Below are 18622 nucleotides of genomic sequence, written 5' to 3'. Positions count from 1 at the left end.
ATACTATGATTTCCAAAATAGTACCTTAGGACACCTTTATAAATAGTACATAACTTCCGAGTTACAGCATCGAGGCTGCTATTCAATACTTCAATTGCTTAAAGAAGAGTAGGTTGTGACAGAAAACCACTCTTTTCCATTGTTTTATATAATAAGCCAGAAATGATTTTTAGAAGTCAACGTTTTCCAGAAGTATGCTTGCTGAAGTCGTTTTAAAATATTATTTTTTGCTGTAAAGGTAATATATGACAAAATAAATCCACACTATAAAGGAAGAGGAGAAAAGACCAAAAAAAGAGGATGGCAATTATTACTCGGGTAAATTCTTTTCCAATATTTTTTTTACTTGTGTGCACGTAGGGGGGTGTTACTATATATATAGACAGAGGAGCACCTGGGTGGCTCAGTCTGTTGAGTGTCCAACTTCAGCTCAGGTCATGATCTTATGATCTTGCAGTTCATGGGTTCAAGCCCCATATCAGGCTCACTGCTGTCAGCCCAGAGCCTGCTTCAGATCCTCTGTCCCCTTCTCTCTGCCCCAACTCTGTTTACTCTTTCTCTCTCAAAAATAAATGCTGACACTCTGTCTCTCTCTCTCTCTCTCTCAAAAATAAATGAAAGATTTTAAAAAATCTAATCTAATTAATTAATTAATGAAAGCTTTTATAATATTTAGTGTTTTCTCTAAGTAGAGAGCATAACTTTTTTATTTATTCAATGTTAAAAAATTCAGTTCAGTTAGATTTCCTTTTCTTCATCTATGTCCTGAACATTTCTTGTTGAACTTATTGTAGGCACTTCATGCTCTTTTTCTTTTTGCTGTTATGAACTGACTCCTTTTCCCTCTTTACAACTCACTGAGATAATAAGTATCATATATGGGGAGTATTAATATTTATGTCTATGTCATACACCTGACTTCTTAAGCTTTTTAGGAAATTTATGAGAGTATTTTAGTTTATCTTTTTAAGTTTACACCAAAATTATCTAATCTTAAATATAATTTTTAAAAAATCCTATTTCCAATTATAACTCTGATGCTTTACTCCTTTATCAGGACAAAGAACTTCAGAGCAGTGTTAATATCAGAAGACAGTCACATTTTATCCTGTTCATAATCTTAAAATGACTCTCTCTTATTTATTATTAAGCATATTTGTAGGTTTATAAAGATAATGTTAAAGGATGTTCTTTATCATAAGAAAATGTCTATTTCTTGTTTTCTAAGATTTAAACGAATCAGATTAAGTTTTATTAAATGCTTCATAAGCAGCTCTTGAGATCATGTCTTGATTTTCTTTTTTTTTTTTTTAATATTTTTATTTATTTCTAGGAGAGAGAGAGAGAGCGTGAGCAGGGGAGGGTCAGAGAGAGAGGGAGACACAGACTCTGAAACAGGCTCCAGGCTCTGAGCCGGCAGTCAGCACAGAGCCCGACGCGGGGCCCGAACCCACAAACCGCGAGATCATGACCTAAGCGAAAGTCGGACGCTTAACCGACTAAGCCACCCAGGCGCCCCGATCATGTCTTGATTTTCTTACTATTCCTGATATAGTATATTTCATTAATAGATTTTTCAATATTAAATCATCTTTACATACGTGGAATAAATAATAGTTGGCCATAGCAATATTTGATGGTCCTTTTGCTTTTCTAGAAAGATCCTGGGGAAAGTTTCATCTCTTCCATGAAAATTAAAAGGTACATTCAGGATGTATTATCCCTTTTGAAGATAATTCTTTGTAACCTTTTTCCCACTATTTCTCGCCAGTAAGATTTTATCTTTTTTCTTTGTTCAAGTTGGACAGTTAAGGTTTTCCTAGATAATCATCCCATTTCCACAATATTTTTTTACATTTATTTGGTTTTATTCAAGTATAATTAACATTCAGTGTTATATTAGTTTCAGGTGTACAATATAGTGATTCAACAATGCTATACATTACTCAGGACTCATTATGACAAATGTACTCTTAATCCCCATCAACTGTTTCACCCATCTCCCTCCCATCTGCCCCACCACCACCACCACCACCTCCCCTCTGGGAACCATCTGTTTGTTCTCTACAGTTAGGAGTCTCTTTTTTAGTTTGTCTGTCTTTTTCCTTATTCCTTTGTTTTGTTTCTTAAATCCCACGTATGAGTCAAATCATATTTGTCTTTCTCTGGCTGATTTTTTTCACTTAAGATTAGACCCTCTAGATCTATCCATGCTGTGGTAGATGGCAAGATTTCATTATTTTTTAATGTTTATTTTTGAGAGACAGAAAGAGAGAGTAGCCAAGTGTGAGCAGGGGAGGAACAGAGAGAAGGGGAGATACAGAACTCGAAGCAGGCTCCAGGCTCCACACTGTCAGCCCAGAGCCTGATGTGGGGCTTAAATTCACAAACCATGAGATCATGACCTGAGCCGAAGTTGGACACTTAACCCACTGAGCTGCCTAGGTGCTCCTCATTCCTTTTTATGGCTGAGTAATATTCCATCATATCCATAATGAGATACACACACATATACACTACATCTTTCTTATTCCATAAGATTTTTGAAACTAATATAGCATATTTATAAATAAATATTATCCCCCCTGACTCTTTTGTTATGTATTCTTTTTGGATTTGTCAGGTTTTTTTGTTGTTGTTACATTTTCCTGCAATGAATCAGGACTTGGAATTATTAAATCTAATATACTTTAGTATACTGATTTTCTGGTGTCATCTTTTTTTCCTTTGACTTTCCTTATAATTGTCATATTTATTTTCTAGGGTTCTTTTGTGCTGAGTGTTTAGCTCATTTATTCTTATTCCTTAAAACTGAAAAAATGTGTGCCTTTATATGTACTCTCAATAGAATTTAATCTGTATCCCTAAATTTGCAAATGCAATTTCCTCATCGCTTCATTTTCAAATATTTTTTTCATTTTCAAATATTTTGTGGTTGTGGGTTTCATTTCTCTCTTTCACCAGCTGATTATTTAGAAGTATCTTTTTTTTATTTTATTTTATTTAAAAAAACAATTTTTTTAAATGTTTTATTTATTTCTAGGAGAGAGAGAGACAGCGTGAGCAGGGGAGGGTCAGAGAGAGAGGGAGTCACAGACTGAAACAGGCTCCAGGCTCTGAGCTGGCAGTCAGCACAGAGCCCGACGCGGGGCTCGAACCCACGAACCGCGAGATCATGACCTAAGCGAAAGTCAGACGCTTAACCGACGAAGCCACCAAGGCGCCCCTATTTAGAAGTATCTTAATTTCTAGGAAATTCGGTTTGCTATTAATGTTATTTAAACTTCTATAAAAGAGTATTTTTTTTGCTAAACAATAGCATAATCTTGATTAAACTCTTATCAATCACATTATTTTAATTCTCTACATAATTTTCTCTTTTGCTTCTTTTATCAAAAATTGACCAAAATGTGATACACTCATTCACAAGAATTGCTCTATCTGCTTTTATCCCTGTTTCCAACAGACTTTATCACGTGTTCATTATTTAAGGGATGCTCACCGACATATCTTCAGTTTGGACTGTGCTTTTTATAAATATAAAAAAAATCCTCAGTGTCTCTTTGACATGATTTTTCTTTTGAATTCAAATTTGCCTGAAATTAGTATTTTTAAATTTTTGTCCCTTCCTTATGATTTCTTATATTATTATTATTATATTAAATTATTTTAATCTTTGTCATTTTGTGTTAGGGGTATTTTTTTGTCAGCAAAATTTGTGATATGTATTATAGTCACTTTTCCTTCTTCACATTGGCCAGTTTTGTATTTAGTCATTACAGTAGGAGAGATTTACTGACAAGCAGTATTTACCAACGAAGAATGTATGTGGATTCCCTTAGCCTATGTCACTTTCCATATTTTTAATAAAGTCTTCTGTGAAAGTGTTCCCATTAAATCCCAGGTAATTGTGAGAAGCAGACTGCTGGGCTGGAGTGAGAATTTGACACCATTTTCTGACTGTCCAACAATCTGATCAAATGATGTGACTGCAAACTGGTCTCAAACATACATGACTACTGGGTGCCTCCTAAGGCTCACATTCACCTATAATGCTTTTCTTTGGGAGCTCTGCTACTTGACCGTCATGCTCCCACCACTTCCTATCTTTCGGTTTAAGGGAGTCATACTCCCTGATGTAGTTTAGAAGCAGAGCTACTTGGTACTGGGTACTGATTAGAATGGAATATGGAACTGCTCCTTCTCCTCCCCAAAACAGGAATCATGCCTCAGAGCAACAGCAGCTACTAGTCTTAGACACGACCTTGATTTCTGTGTAGGGGCACGTACTCATCACCTCCTGTTCATCTGGCCGGTGGGGGAGGGATCCTCAACCTAAGTAGGAAAAGATGGCTGAAAATATGACCCCTGACACCAGAGAGATGGGCTGACAGCAGCTTATTAGTCAGACACACTCACAAGCTAGGGGAGAATGTGTCATGCAAGGCCATACGGGGGCTCACTTGGGACTAGAGTATCAAAGGTCTGTGGAGGGCAAGCTTGGTAGTAACAAAGCAGGGAGTGACTCCCGGCTCCCACAAGAGGATGTGACTTCCTGTTTGCGTGATGTTGAGGTCTGAGAAGGAGGTGAAAGCTTTAGGCAGCTGGCCCAACTACTAGGGGAGCTAGCCAGGCGAGGGTGGGGAGCGTATATGAAAGGGCAAAGAAACATGTGGTTAGGTCTTTGGGGCCCTGTGAGGCTCAAAGACATAAAGGCAGCACGTGAAATGTAGGGCTTTACAATACAGGGCATAATATGGGACAAGAGTAAAACTTATTCCTCTTTCATATTAGTGACTTTGTGCTGTTTATAGTAACATAATCCTATTCGCATCAATGGGGCTTTCGTAGTGCAGTGGTAAGTACGAAGATGAGGGTTCTACTGGCAATGCCTCAATTTATCTCTCTGTACCTTTGCTCTTTAATTTGTAAAGTATAAGAACTAGTCTAGATAATTCTATAGTCCTTTTGTGTCGAAAATGATAATATAAAATAAATAGAAACATTTTACTTAGTATCTATAAGGTCTAACTCCAGAGTAATTACCTGTTTGCATGTGTCTCCTACTAATCTATGACCTCGTTTTCTTCAGCAATCTGAAATGCTCGTTTTATGATACACGAAAATTTAACAAATGATCTTCAAAGGAATGAATAAATCTAACTGAACAAGAGATTTGTGGAGAACTTCTAAACCATGCAAAATGTTTTGTGAGTGTTCCATTACCAGTGGTCTAACATTCATTACTAACTAGCTGGTTATTCTACTAAAGTATTTAACTCGTGTTCACTGTGAGCATCAACTCAGGGCATTTACTGTCCACCACCACGTATGTAGCACCTTCTCTTCTCGTGTTGTTAACCTTCCGTACCTTCCCAAGCTAAGATCTGGAGAAGTTTAGTGTGCTCCATTTTAGACCTAAAGTCTTCTCTTTGTCTCCTTTGGCAAGGATGCCCCAGATTTCAATCAGCTACTAGAAATGTCAGGTGAAAAATGGCACAAATGTGAATTACGACAATAAAAGTTTATAAGCTACTAAAATAAAGTTATAGTACCTAAGAGCTGAGTCAACTGACAATGTTAAATGGAACATTTTACAACCAGTCCTGGGATAATGATAAAAAAAAAAAAATGGCACACAGAACATGAAGAAATATCTGACAGGAAATGGGCCCGAGATCAAGTTCAGGCTACATGATTTTGTATGAGCTACTTCTAAAGTGTGTGTGGCGGGAGGGGATGGGGGGGATGATAATCTAAAGTTTATGGGGCGCCTCCTCTGTGTCCAACCCTTGACATCTATTATCTCTTTTACTTCTCATAACAGCTCAGTGAGAAAGGTGTTGTTGTCATTTTAGAGATGAGAGACTGAGGCTGAAGTGGTCCAAGTGGACAAATGCCCCAAAACAAAACTATTAAATAACAGACACAATATTTGGCTTCAAAAGCCTCTCCACCCCCAAAGCCCATTCTCTTCCTTTATCAGTCTATGTAAAGAGATAGCTCACACCCAAAGCACTCTCTTTACACAGACTGATAATCTCTATATAAATAAAACCAATTTCCGGTTTCATAAAGTATCTCTCTGTCCAACTTGACGCTCATGCGTATTCCATGCTATCAATTCAGGTCATCGTTCCCCTTACCATGGAGCTCACCGTATAAATTAGCTACACAGGGAATGTGAAATTATAGCTAAGGAAGGCAAAAATATGGGGCTAGCATGAACATCAGCATTAGGAAGGAAGTTGAACACTAAAATGATATTCAAGAAGGACTATAGAAATGTTATAGGAGTTTGAATAGGTGAGATGGCATTTTATTTTTTAAATAACTCCACTCACAAAATGTTTTGTGTTACTCATAAATTCCCGCTGCCTTTCCCTAACCTTTCTAGCACGACCTCCTCCTGTCATCCCACATGCCCATAATTCCAAGTCACAGTGCTTCTCATTTGCGTCCACCACAGTATCCCCAGTGACAGATACCATGGCATGCGCGGCGGGGGGTGAGGGGGTGGGGGGAGGGCTGGTTCTGTATCCTGATAGGCTGGTATCTGCTGTAATTGCACAATTTTTAGAAATATTATGTTTTACCTTTAAAGATCTTACAAAATTTATATCCTTCTCCCTCATCTGACTTTGTTATAATATAAAGATAGCCTTTTCAATTACTTATTATGGACCAAAATTCATGCTCGAAGCAGAATTAATGTCATGTTAATTCTGAGGCTTTGCACACTCTGTACAAACTCCTCTTACTCTAGCCAGAGAAACACGGTGATAAAATGGTCTAAATGCATCACATGCAAAGTGCTGATGTGAAATGAAAAGGACAGAAATATGATTGGGATATTAATTCAAGGGAAATAAGGAAATAGGACTGTTTGAATAAGCTTAGCAGGGGGGTTAGTTCTTCCTAAAAATACGTGTGATGTTATCTCACCTTAACCTTGACTTCCACCCCAACTACCCCTGTTCAAGTACGATCAAATGCTTGGTTTCTACACACACACACACAAACACACACACACACACAGAGGGCTACACAATACCCAACAGACAGACAGAGGGAAGCTTTTTGTGAAACTACTCCTATCAGATGAAGGCATTATATCAATACAGCAATAACACCATACATTTCTATTGTAATGGAACACAAATTAATAAAATGGGGAAGTAGAACTTGCCAAATAGCTTTAAACTCAATACCAGATTTCAATTATAGGTCCAAGACACAAGCTAATTGTCATGGTTGGTCCATAATAATAGTCATTGTTAAATGACAGAAGAGAAACAGCTTTAAATGCGAAGTGGCACAATTAATCACAGCTGTCATACTTATGTACTTGCTGACTATCAACCCTGAACAGAGCATTTAATTCAAATCTCATTTAAAAGTATGCACTGTCAAGGGAGAGGCCAAGAACCATTTTCTAGTTCAGGAAGCAACTCACAACCCATGTGCCAAAGATGTTACTATTGGCACATAGACTGATTGCACTCATCCCACACCTCCCTTTACAACCTATTGTAGGAACTTCCAGAAAAAAAGCAAGAAAATGCCAAACCTTGGCATCTGACCGCTCAGAGAAGATCAATTCCTGTTCTCATAATGCATAACTTTTTTTCGGAAATACTCTGCCCATTCAGAACTGCCACTGAATTTAAGTTTTGTCCGTGATGTTAGATTTTGCCTTTTGAGCAATCTTTTTAATATTCTGTAATACTATATATCTATATTTGTTAATACTAAAATCCTACTGTTGATTTAAAAGTGCTGCATAAAACTAAGTGTTGCATATATAATACATTGTTTCATATAATCTATTAAATAATAATAGCTCAAAACCCACTGAAGGAAGATTGAGTATGTATAAAAATAGAGATGGTACATATAGATATAGGTATGGATTTGGATATGGAAAGAGAGAGAGAATTATAGCAAAGATCCAAAGCAAAAGTTAAAACTTAGGAGCAAAGTAAGAGCAATTACCTTGAATCCTAAACAGTTTCATATGTATTGATGTGACGGTTTTGTGTAGAGCAGTACGACATCATAAGAAAGTGCAGATACCTTATTTAGAAGAATTAATTTGAAGGAATTACTTATCAGGTCAAAATAATACCTTCACGTCAACTAGAGATTTCAAGTAGTTTGATCAATAGATTGTGTGATATAATAAGGTAATACTAGATTTATCTACGTTGTCAAAATAATGTAACATCTGGCATCTACGTCTATTATGTCACTAACCTTACAATCAGAACTGGCTGTGGTAAATAGTTTACATTTATTCAGTGCCTATTTAATGAACAATTCCTACGTGTCAGGCACTCTAGGAACTAGATATACAAGGATGAATAAGACATATACATGGTTCTGGTATATTAGCATAAACAGGATTACTTTTATAGCCCAGTTCTTCTGAACCTATATTGTGTTATACAAATTAAGTTTTTTTGACCTTCGAAGTGTTTGTGGTACTTTGCTTGTTATTTTAACATTAATTACAGAATTAAATGAGTTTTGTCAATGAGTTTCAGATGAGCTTTTTTGCTTTGTAGATATTATTGAAGCGAATAAATCTCTATGAATAGTGGAATGATAAAATATTCACAGAAACTTACAACTCTGCAGTTGAATAACAATTACATTTGTTCCAAACAGGCAATTGGTTTCCAAACACATTAAACAAAGGCAATTTAGAAAGCTTCTTCTTCTTTTTGGCATCATTAACATTGTTGAACGTCCTGGGATTCTGGAGTGTTTCACAAAGGTAAGTGTGTGGTAAGATGAGCAATTTCTGAGTCCATGAAATATTGATCTGGGAACCGTCAGTGGGCCAACGGGAATCCTGTATGCCATGACTGGACAAATTAGCATATTAAAGAAATTTAACAGATTATTCAGAGCAAGAAATTTCAATTTAGACTTCACTTTTGCCATTGATCCTTATAATAAAATAGTGCTTTACTCGGTTCTAAAACATATCCTGAAAGAAGATATGTTTTCTCCACTACATAGTACCGCTTTAGAATTAGAAATAACCATATTGATAATAGGAATGAATGAGTCATTATCATTAAAAGCAAATATCATTAAACAAATAGCTAGAAATCTAATGATGCTTAAGATTTGGATCCCATTCAGGCCTTTCAATCAGCAGTGACCATTTCAAGGTCAATAACAAACTGCAGAATCATTTAGTCAGTCACCTGAGACCAGTCAGTGGCTTCTCACGTTATCATCTACCATCCATCCATCGCCAGCCCTCCTCTCTTTCTCTCGCTGACATTTTTGGGTGACTGTGTACTTTTAAGCAAATTGTCTAACCTCTCTGAGCCTCTGTTTTTATATTTGTGAGATAAAATAAGGAAACTCACACCTTGTGGGCTTTAGGGATATGAATTTCGGTAAAGGGCTGAGCACAGTATCTGTCACATTGTGGAAACTACAGAGATCTTTATTTTTCTCACTTCCCTCTATTCACTTTTCTATTTAGTCCTATTTTATCTCATCATTGTCACTACTCCCTTGCCTAAATCAATCTTTTATTCACTGAATAAATCTCCGTTGGAACACCAGTCATGCGATACGTACGACAGAAAACTAGAAGAACGCAAAGTCAGTAAGTCAATAGATGTTTAGTGCTGCGATGTTCCTGCTTTCATGGAGCTTATGGTCCAATATACAAGAGAGACACTTAAATTCCATGCGAGGCAGAATTAATGACAAAATCAAAAGTCTTAATGGCTCCCTGAATTTTTAAATGTCTTACCTTCCAAAGTAGGTAAGTTATTGAATTGACCCTCCACAATATAAATACCTATCTCATTCTTGGATTGAAAGTCAGATTAGAATATCAGAGTCTTGCAGCAGGATTCAATGGAAGTATCCTCGGCTCTGGAGCCAAATGGAGTCATAATGAGAACTGAAGGTGAAGGCAAAGCCTCTTGCCCCTCATTCGCTGCCTCCAAACACACACGTGGTGCTCCTCTTCCAATTCTTATAAACCCTGTGCTGTTTCCCCATTTTTACACTTTCTCCCACTGTAAGACCTGACCTTTGTCTTTTCATAAAGTAGCTTGAAAGGTAATTTTTTGAGTCAGCCCAGTTGAATCCAGTTCCACAACTTGGCTGTAGAAATTTCAGCAGAAATTTCGAAATAGCTATTTAGCTTTGCTAAGCCCATTTCTTCATTTGTAAAATGAAAACAGGAAGTATAGTGATTGTGCCAAAAAGCTGTTGTGAGGATGAGAAAATGCTCAGAAATGTTAGCAACAGTAATAATAAGGGCCTCGTACTTTGCCATATGCCCCCCTTCTTCCTCCTTTCTAATTCTTCTTCTCATGCGGAAGTGTGGCCAAAATGACCAGGATTATGGGCTGAATTCATGGAAGCACTAGCACTGGAACCAGAATCTATTAGCTCAGGGATTTACTCATTCATTCATTCATTCATTCATGTATTCATTCATTCAACCTATATACTAAGCATTGTTCCAGGCACTAGAAAAAATAGATCTGAAGACAACAAAATACCAGTTTATATGGAGCTACTATTTAGTACTCAAATTGGATTATTTAAGTGTGATTCTTTCTCTGTGATTGTGTAACATGTGAGTTACTACAAAGAAGTGAAAGATGGTGGAGTGGGGTGCAGAGAAGGAGGCAAGACTAAAATTGTACAAGGCACCAAATACTGGAGGAACCAAAAGTGGGAAGGGACTAAGTGATAATAGAAGATTTAGTGGGAAATACATCTGATTCTTAGCAAATCTTCTCTATTTCCTTACATTTTCTTTTCCTTTGTTTCTGTTTACTTTTTGAGGGAAGGGGGAAAAAAATAAAGACAGGATAAAACAAAGCAGGAAGGGAGGAGATTAATAATTTTCCGAGTGTTGAGCACTCCTATCTTGGGCAGCATGCAACACACACGCAAATAACGTCATGTAATCTCTACCTCCTCCCTTTTACATAAGTCTTACCACTCTTTAGAAATAAAAAAGCTGAAGTGAGAATCTAAGTAAGTAAATTGACTAGGTTCACACACCTAGGATTCACACCCACATGTGTTTCTTTATTAAGCTCATGTGCTTTCTCCTACAGCATACCGTCTCTAAGTGCCACAGAAGAGCCTTTACCTACTCTGTGACAACCCCTTGACCCTGGTAGGCAGGGAAGAAACCCATCCCTTCAGTTAAAGGAACCATACCCACCATCACCTGCTGATCAGGCACCAGGAAAGAATGGGTATCACATATCAGAAGAAAAGAGAGTGGGAAATTTGCCAGTAGAGAGCAAGCAGCTAAAACCAACTACACTAGTGCAAAGTCACACATTGCCCTGGGTACCTATAGCCCATTGGGGTGGGACGGTCCAAGCCAGAAGGTAGGCAAGACGCTATACGGAACTTACGGCAGGAGATCAACATCTATTGTAAAGAATGAAGGATTCTGACTTAGTTCTATACTGATTGTGATTGTCAAACACTAACAAACAGTAAGTATGTGAAGAAATAGGAGACAACACAGGTGTTCTAGAGACAGTATTATTGAAACATATTATTTACGAGTCAGTGTTTGATTGCAATAAACACTCCATCACAATTCAATTTTTACCAAACACAATGATCTTCAGAGCCAGATAACAGTGGCAAACCCATCAAGAACAGGACTGTCCCAAGTTATTCTTGTCCCTACGGTTTTTAGAACAGTATATTGGTTATGAAACAGGTGGCCTTAGTTCTCTGGTGGCCCCTGAGGGTACCCCCACCATGAATTTTATATTAATGTGATGCAATCCTAGTGTAAGTCCTAGAACAAAAAGAATCTTGTGGGTCACTGGGATATCACCTAACGGAATACCATTAGGAATTATCTGTGAATATCAGGCCATGTTTATTTTTCATTTGGACAAGAGCATGCGCGCGTGCGCGTGCACACACACACACACACACACACACACACACACAAGTAAAGCCCTCTGCCTTTGTCTCTCTTAGCGTGCTCTTCAATCAAATCTGAAAGTAGCAATGGTAACATGTCATACCTGAGACTCTCCAGGTTGGAGGCAAAGGATGTAGATGAAATGTCTTTCCCTAGCTGAGCAGTATTGCATAAACATCTCTATAGTGCCAGACACAAATATGTATCCCACATTAGACGCCGAAATAAAAAGATATTACAGATGTTTTAGGGAGGGAGGGCAAAAGGTTGTTTGTTTTTATAACAACACCACGTCCCTCCAACGTTGTAAAACACATCTTAAAGTTGATACTGTTGCTCTAACTTTGTCCATGATACCAGTAGTCTTTTGTGCATAACCTGTCACAATCAGAGAAAGCAACGTAAGTCAGAGACAAGAGACCACTTATTCAAGCATATTCTTCTCTTTCAGTTATTTTTAGCAATATGTTGAGAGGGAATAGAAGGTAAGATTCACTTTGGAAACCTTCACAAATCAGAAGTAGATGTCTGACCCCAGAAGCTTACATATATCTGATAAAGTTGAGCTTACAGTCCATATTCACTTGTTCACCAACAAGTATTTGTAAGCATCTGCTATGCACTAGCCACTAGGAACACAGCAGTGAATAAAGCAGTCCGAAATTCCTATCCCCTAGCTTAGTAAGAAGTGTTTGTGTGTGTGTTTTTTTTAATGTTTCTTTACTTATTTTTTTGAGGGAGGAAGCACGAGTCGGGGAGTGACAGAGAGAGAGGGACAGAGGATTCGAAGCAGACTCTTGTGCTGATAGCAGAGAGCCTGATGTGGGGCTTGAACTCAACAACCATAAGATCATGGCCCAAGCCAAAATCAAGAGCCGGACGCTTAACTGACTTAACTACTCAGGCACCCCAAGAGAATAATGTGTTTTTAAAAGGAGTGTGCTACAGGGAGAAAAGGCCAGAATTTTGAATAAGAGAGTTCTGGTTCCCAATAGCAGTTAGGCTCTGCTAACTACTACTCATATGAACCCCAAAGAAGTCATTAACCTCTTAGAACTTTAGTTTCCCTATCTGTGAAATGGGGATGATTTCCTCCTTCCAGGGTTATAGTGAGAATTCACTAAGCAAGGGTGGGTATAGTGCCCTATCATGGTGTCTGGTACTTAGAGGACACTCAGGAAAACCAGGTGTTTCTTGGGTCAGAAGTAAAGGGTATGCATTCTAGAAATGAATTCATGGGTTTCTTGTTTGATGATGGAGCTTTCCACATAGGTTCAACACCGAATTTACAAATCTGTGCATCTGAAGTATTTCGTGAGTCCTGGCCTCCATGAAAACCGCAAAGTTGATAAGGTTTCAGACCTTCCCCCGTCTCACGCCATCAGTCATTGCAGGTTGGAAAAGAGCGCCATCTAAAGGTCCTTATGAGATACCTTCATATGTCCTAAAAAACTCCTTTTGTTGTTTTATAAAGACTGTTCTGGTACGCAGTACTCTTAAATAATCATCATGGTTGTGCCAGTATCTATGGGCCCATAATAAAAGGTAGACAAGCACAGGAAGAAGGCAGATGATTTATCAAGTCATCTACATCTGGTCCTAAAAAAAAAGGCTTGCTTTCTTTCTTTTTTAGGTATTGTAATCTAAATCATTTTAATGCCCAGAACATCAGTGGATGTAATCTTGAAGAAACACTTCTCCTCCATGAAAAGTCTCAGAAATTTTATGGCAGTACACAGGAATTTTCTTCAAGTATTGATCTTTGGGAGACAGCCCTATGAAACTACATTTGACTCTACCTGTCCTATGAGCAAAGTATTCATTGTTTTCTTCAGCTGAACACCTTATGCATTTTAGCTTAAGAACTAACATGCATGGGAGTGGCTTTATGAATATTATCGGTGTACTGTATTTATAAAGGCTAATTTAGCCTTTACTTATTAGCCTCTGGTAAACTATTATGCCTTTGCATTAACACATTATGTATTATCATTGATAAAGTAATTTCAAAGTCTGTGATTCCTCCATGACAACAAAATGATAATTTCCTATACATTACAATATTTTACAATTTTTTACAATGATGGTTCAGCCATTAAAAGCAGTAACAATGACGTTTTTAGTTTTAATGTGCCAAAAGAATCAAAATAATAGTATGTTAACATTCCTCTTTTCTATACATTTATTGAGCACTTATTACATGCCAGACCTTGTATAATCATATACTCTATATCTGACTAAATAATAAATCTAAACATGACTTTACTATATTTGATCTTCATATTATCCTATCAAGATATGAAGTGAGGAAATTTTCTCTGAATTAAAAAGCAATGTTAACTAAAACAGAGGCCCTTAACAAAGAAAGAATAGTCACATCCTAAAGAAGTTGTAAAATAAAGGTAAATGATGGCATGATTCTGATTTCAGGAAAAAAGAAAATTGAGGAAGATTAAATGAGTATTGAGAGAGTTAATTGATGAATCAAACAGAGAAGCTTAAAGAGAATAATGACACCTTTTTGTCTTCAATGCTACCAATTCAGACGTATTCAGAAAATCGTCTTCCAAAAGACATAAATAACATTTATTCTTTGAATAAACAAAGAAACGTGGAAACTCCTATATAAAAAATAATTTAAAAAATAATAAACCAATATCAAACAAAACTAATGCCCCCTACCTTTGGAGCAATGCTTGTCAAAGTTTGGTTGAGGATCACCTGTTTTAGGAAAATCTTTCTGGCTCCTACCAAAGGCTGCTTTAACCCAAATCTTTTTCCAGGAATCAGTGGGTTTATCAAACACACCCAAATCATTCTCGTGCTCCCTAAAGTATAAGCACCACTGCTTTCTAGGGCAGTTCACAGTGGATAGGATAGGTGGGTTTATCAGCTGATTGCCAGTGATTCTGCAATTAAGCAACTTCCCTTGTGTATACCTAAAATATTTTATATCTGTAGAATAAAAGATTTATTCATCTTGATTAGATATGATATGCATTTTTAATTGCAAAAGAGCAGCTGTAAAGCACCAGGTGTTTCTCTTATTCAAACAATTTTTTGTTCACTCGTTCGTTTGGAGGACAAACAAAAAGGCCAGCTCTTGCAGACATAAATTCTTGCCCTGTAACTTTTCCAAATCTCTCTCTCTCTCTCTAATCTTTTTTTTTTTTTTTTTTTTTTTGGTATTTGTTATCTGACGAAAAAATGTGAGGTCAACCCCTGGATACATCTTACAGGTTTTCTTTGCTGCAAAGGTTAAATGCCACGATTGCAATTACATCTAAAATATCAAGAAACCTTTAAACATCTCACGTTAGTACAAAGTGAGTACCTCTGGCAGTCTCTGCCACCATTAGAAAAGAGGGTCTGTTTTATTTTGTTATTATTTTTTTTTTCAAAAAATTTGCTTTCATCTCCCAAATTTCTACACCATAATAGAAAAAAGTGCTCATTACGCTTTCACTCGTCCTTAGAGATGAAAAGAGATCTACGGAATTATATAGCTGACCCAAAGCAAACACCGAAAGAGCTTAGAATTCTCACATTGGGGTTGACACTTGCGATCAGCTAAATTGCGGTAACTACACATGCTTCCATTCGGAACAGGATGCATTCACACGGCAGTTTCTTCTCTAGAGCCTAGCAACATTATCATTGAGCACCTGGAATAGTTTAGGCATTAAGTGTAATTGGTTTTGCTTTACATAAATCTGTAGCTTTGTAAATAAGCGGAGCATTTCAGCTTCTATATAACACCAATTAACTTAAAGGGATGTGTTGTTTGCAGAAGCCTGCTGGGTCTGTACTGTATTTCTCCCAGAATATGCTCAGCGGCGGGCAAAGTTCTGGGTCCCTGCAGTGTTCCATTTACTCCCAGTCACTTGGTGCCAAGGGTCTGTACCCACACACTCATTTGCTCCATTTTTCCGTGGTGAAAGATTTAGAAAATGAAGTCTTCCCTAAGAAGCACCTTCTGTGCTCTATTTTTGTCCATGAGCGGGACCTGAAAGGCAAGGTATTTGAAAACGTTTTCTGTGACCCGCAGAGCACAGGTCTGACCCCATCTGATTCTGTCCACAACTGACAGTAACATCTCTTTCCTCTTCCATTTTTTTCTGGGAACACTTCAGTCCAGCTCAGCCGAATGTCACTCCATTGAGCTGTATGCAACGTTAAGAAAACCATATCCTTAGTTCATGAATGTGCTAGTGAAAAAGTGTTTCCATCAGAATGATTTTTGTTAATCGTACTCAAAAATCTGCTCTTGCAAGTTGGTAAATTTTTCCAAGCTCCTTGGATATTTCCCCTTTGTTATCTCTTTACTACATTTAATCCCTTATCTCTCATATCCCCTCAGGTAATCTTGATTTATAGCATTCATTCCACCCCAAACAACCTCTAATTCTCTCGGTTTCTGAAATTGTTTTATCGACCATCGGAGTAACAGCATCACAAACAACAACAACAACAACAAAAACAAACCCAGCTCATGATTCCAAAAAGTTTCCTATTAGTACCACGCAATTCACAAATTGAGAATCCACAATCAGCCCTTCTGAACACTGTCAAGATGCCTTGTTTTATGGAAACAGAGCTTCATCCTTAGATCCCTGAACCAGTGTGACAGTGGGCATATACCGACTCCGCCGCAAGAGAAGCCGCATACAATTACCAGTCACAGGCTCATGAGTAAAGCCCTCAAATAAAATCAACAGCCAAGCGATGACAGCACCCAGGTGCTGCTGAAAGGCAGGTCTGCTTGTAGAGAACAGCAATATTAAAGGAACCATGACTAATAACAACTCACATCTATATCACCCTTTACAGTTTAGAGGTTGGTGTCACACCCATCATCGCGCTTGCTTAGCGCCACCCCTTTGGGAGGTGGGCACATTTCGGCGTGCCTGTTTTCTAAACGAGGCGTTGCAGCTCTGAGACATTAAGTGATTTATCCAGACCCACAGAGATAGTAGATGTCACAGACAAAACTTGAACGTGGGTCTATCTCTCTCTAAAGTGCCAGCTCCTTCTACAAACAGCACTCATAAGGTCACCAACACTGGCACATCCCCAACCGCTTCGGTGAAACGGTCTCTACATCATCTAAAAGGAAACAAGAATGAGAGGAAAGACCATGGAGGAGTTAGAGACCTTGACAAATGATTAACCAGAAACAAGGATCGTTCTAACATCTCTTCCCCCCTCGCTCAGCTTCTGTGGGGCAACGCGCTGTTCTCATGTGGACTTAGGTGTCAGAAGCACCCCACTGAAAAGATCCACCCAGGGTGACCATGTTGGGCTGGGGGTGGGTCTTGGGGCTCAAAACCATCCATTCCTTCTCCTTTCATCAAAATGCTCTGGATGTGCGACAGTCCGTTCCAAACTGCCTTAGAAAACAATTTGAGAAAATCAAATTTACCTCCAAAAATATTATTAATAATTGTAAAGACTCTGGCAGCACTTGCTAAGTAAGTATAAGGCACTGTCCTAGGTGTTTTGTCTATATTAGCTCATTGAATCACCACAATAACTCTATAAGGTAAGTACAATTAACTCCATTTTACAGATAAGAAATAGGAGGCATAGAGAAGGTAATGACTTTGCAAAGGTTATACATGCATTATGGACAGAGTAAAAATTTAGACCTGTGGAGTCTGGCTACAAAATCCATGATCCAGCCCTTTCTAAATACTGCATCTCATTATAACTGTGGTCTATAGTAGGTTTTCAAATAATCTCAAGGGGATTCCAGGGAAGGCAACGCCTTAGCCTAATGGATTTCAACCTTTTCTGTCCCAACACATAAGAATATGACTTCTTCCATAAGTAATTGCTGGATTGATTCTTAAGGAGCCATTCTTTTTTTTTTTTTAATATTTTAAAAAATTTATTCTTGAGAGAGAGAGAGAGAGAGAGAGAGACAGAGCAGGAACGGGGGAGGGGCAGAGCGAGAGGGGAACACAGAATCAGAAGCAGGCTCCAGGCTCTGAGCTGTCAGCACAGAGCCCGACGTGGGGCTCGACCTCACAAGCCATGAGATCATGACCTCAGCCAAAATCAGACACTTTACCGACTGAGCCTCCCAGATGCCCCTTAAGGAGCCATTCTTAACACCACTAAGTTGTGTTCCCATCTTCCCCTTCTGTGAATAATTACTGCCTTCTGCTTAAATCCAAAGGCATGATTCTACGGGCAGAATTTCAGGGGAATTTCAGTGGAATTACATGTTCCACTCTTAATTTTCACTCAGGTCATGATCTCATGGTTGGTGAGGTCGAGCCCCAAGTCAGGCTCCATGCTATCAGTTTGGAGCCTGCTTGGGATTCTCTCTCCCTCTCTCTCTTCCCCATCTCTGCTCGTGCACTCTCTCTCTCAAAATAAACAAACATTAAAAGGAAAAAAGAAATAAAGAACGTCATGCACTGTGGCAGTGAATGGGTACATCTATCTAATAACTATTTTATGGCTACTTTTCCAGCAATCCTTAAATCACATGTAAGCCATCTGTTCCTCACATAAAACACCCCTTGTTAGATCAAGACTGGACCCTGAGGTCAACTAGGCTCTCCACTTCCTTAGCATCTGTGTAGATTTTGGGGATTCCCCCAGGCTTATTATCCAGTAAGTATGAAATTGTCAGATAATCAAGGATAGTGATGACAAGGCTCA

General features: G+C 38.2%; 1 protein-coding gene across 1 annotated transcript in view; it reads left to right on the top strand.

Annotated features, from left to right (window-relative positions):
* SLC15A5 (solute carrier family 15 member 5) overlaps positions 1 to 13731 on the top strand; it is a 75901-nt gene extending 62170 nt beyond the window's left edge. The window contains exons 8-9 of the mRNA XM_039244649.1: positions 8671 to 8779; positions 13584 to 13731. Of these exons, the coding sequence (XP_039100580.1) occupies positions 8671 to 8779; positions 13584 to 13731 (257 nt within the window). The remainder of the gene's footprint in view (positions 1 to 8670; positions 8780 to 13583) is intronic.
* Positions 13732 to 18622: the final 4891 nt, after the last annotated feature.

Source organism: Hyaena hyaena, unplaced genomic scaffold (genome assembly GCF_003009895.1).
Source record: "Hyaena hyaena isolate Hyena2069 unplaced genomic scaffold, ASM300989v1 scaffold_247, whole genome shotgun sequence".
Taxonomy (NCBI): Eukaryota; Metazoa; Chordata; class Mammalia; order Carnivora; family Hyaenidae; genus Hyaena; species Hyaena hyaena.
This window is presented reverse-complemented; position numbering and strand designations above follow the sequence as displayed.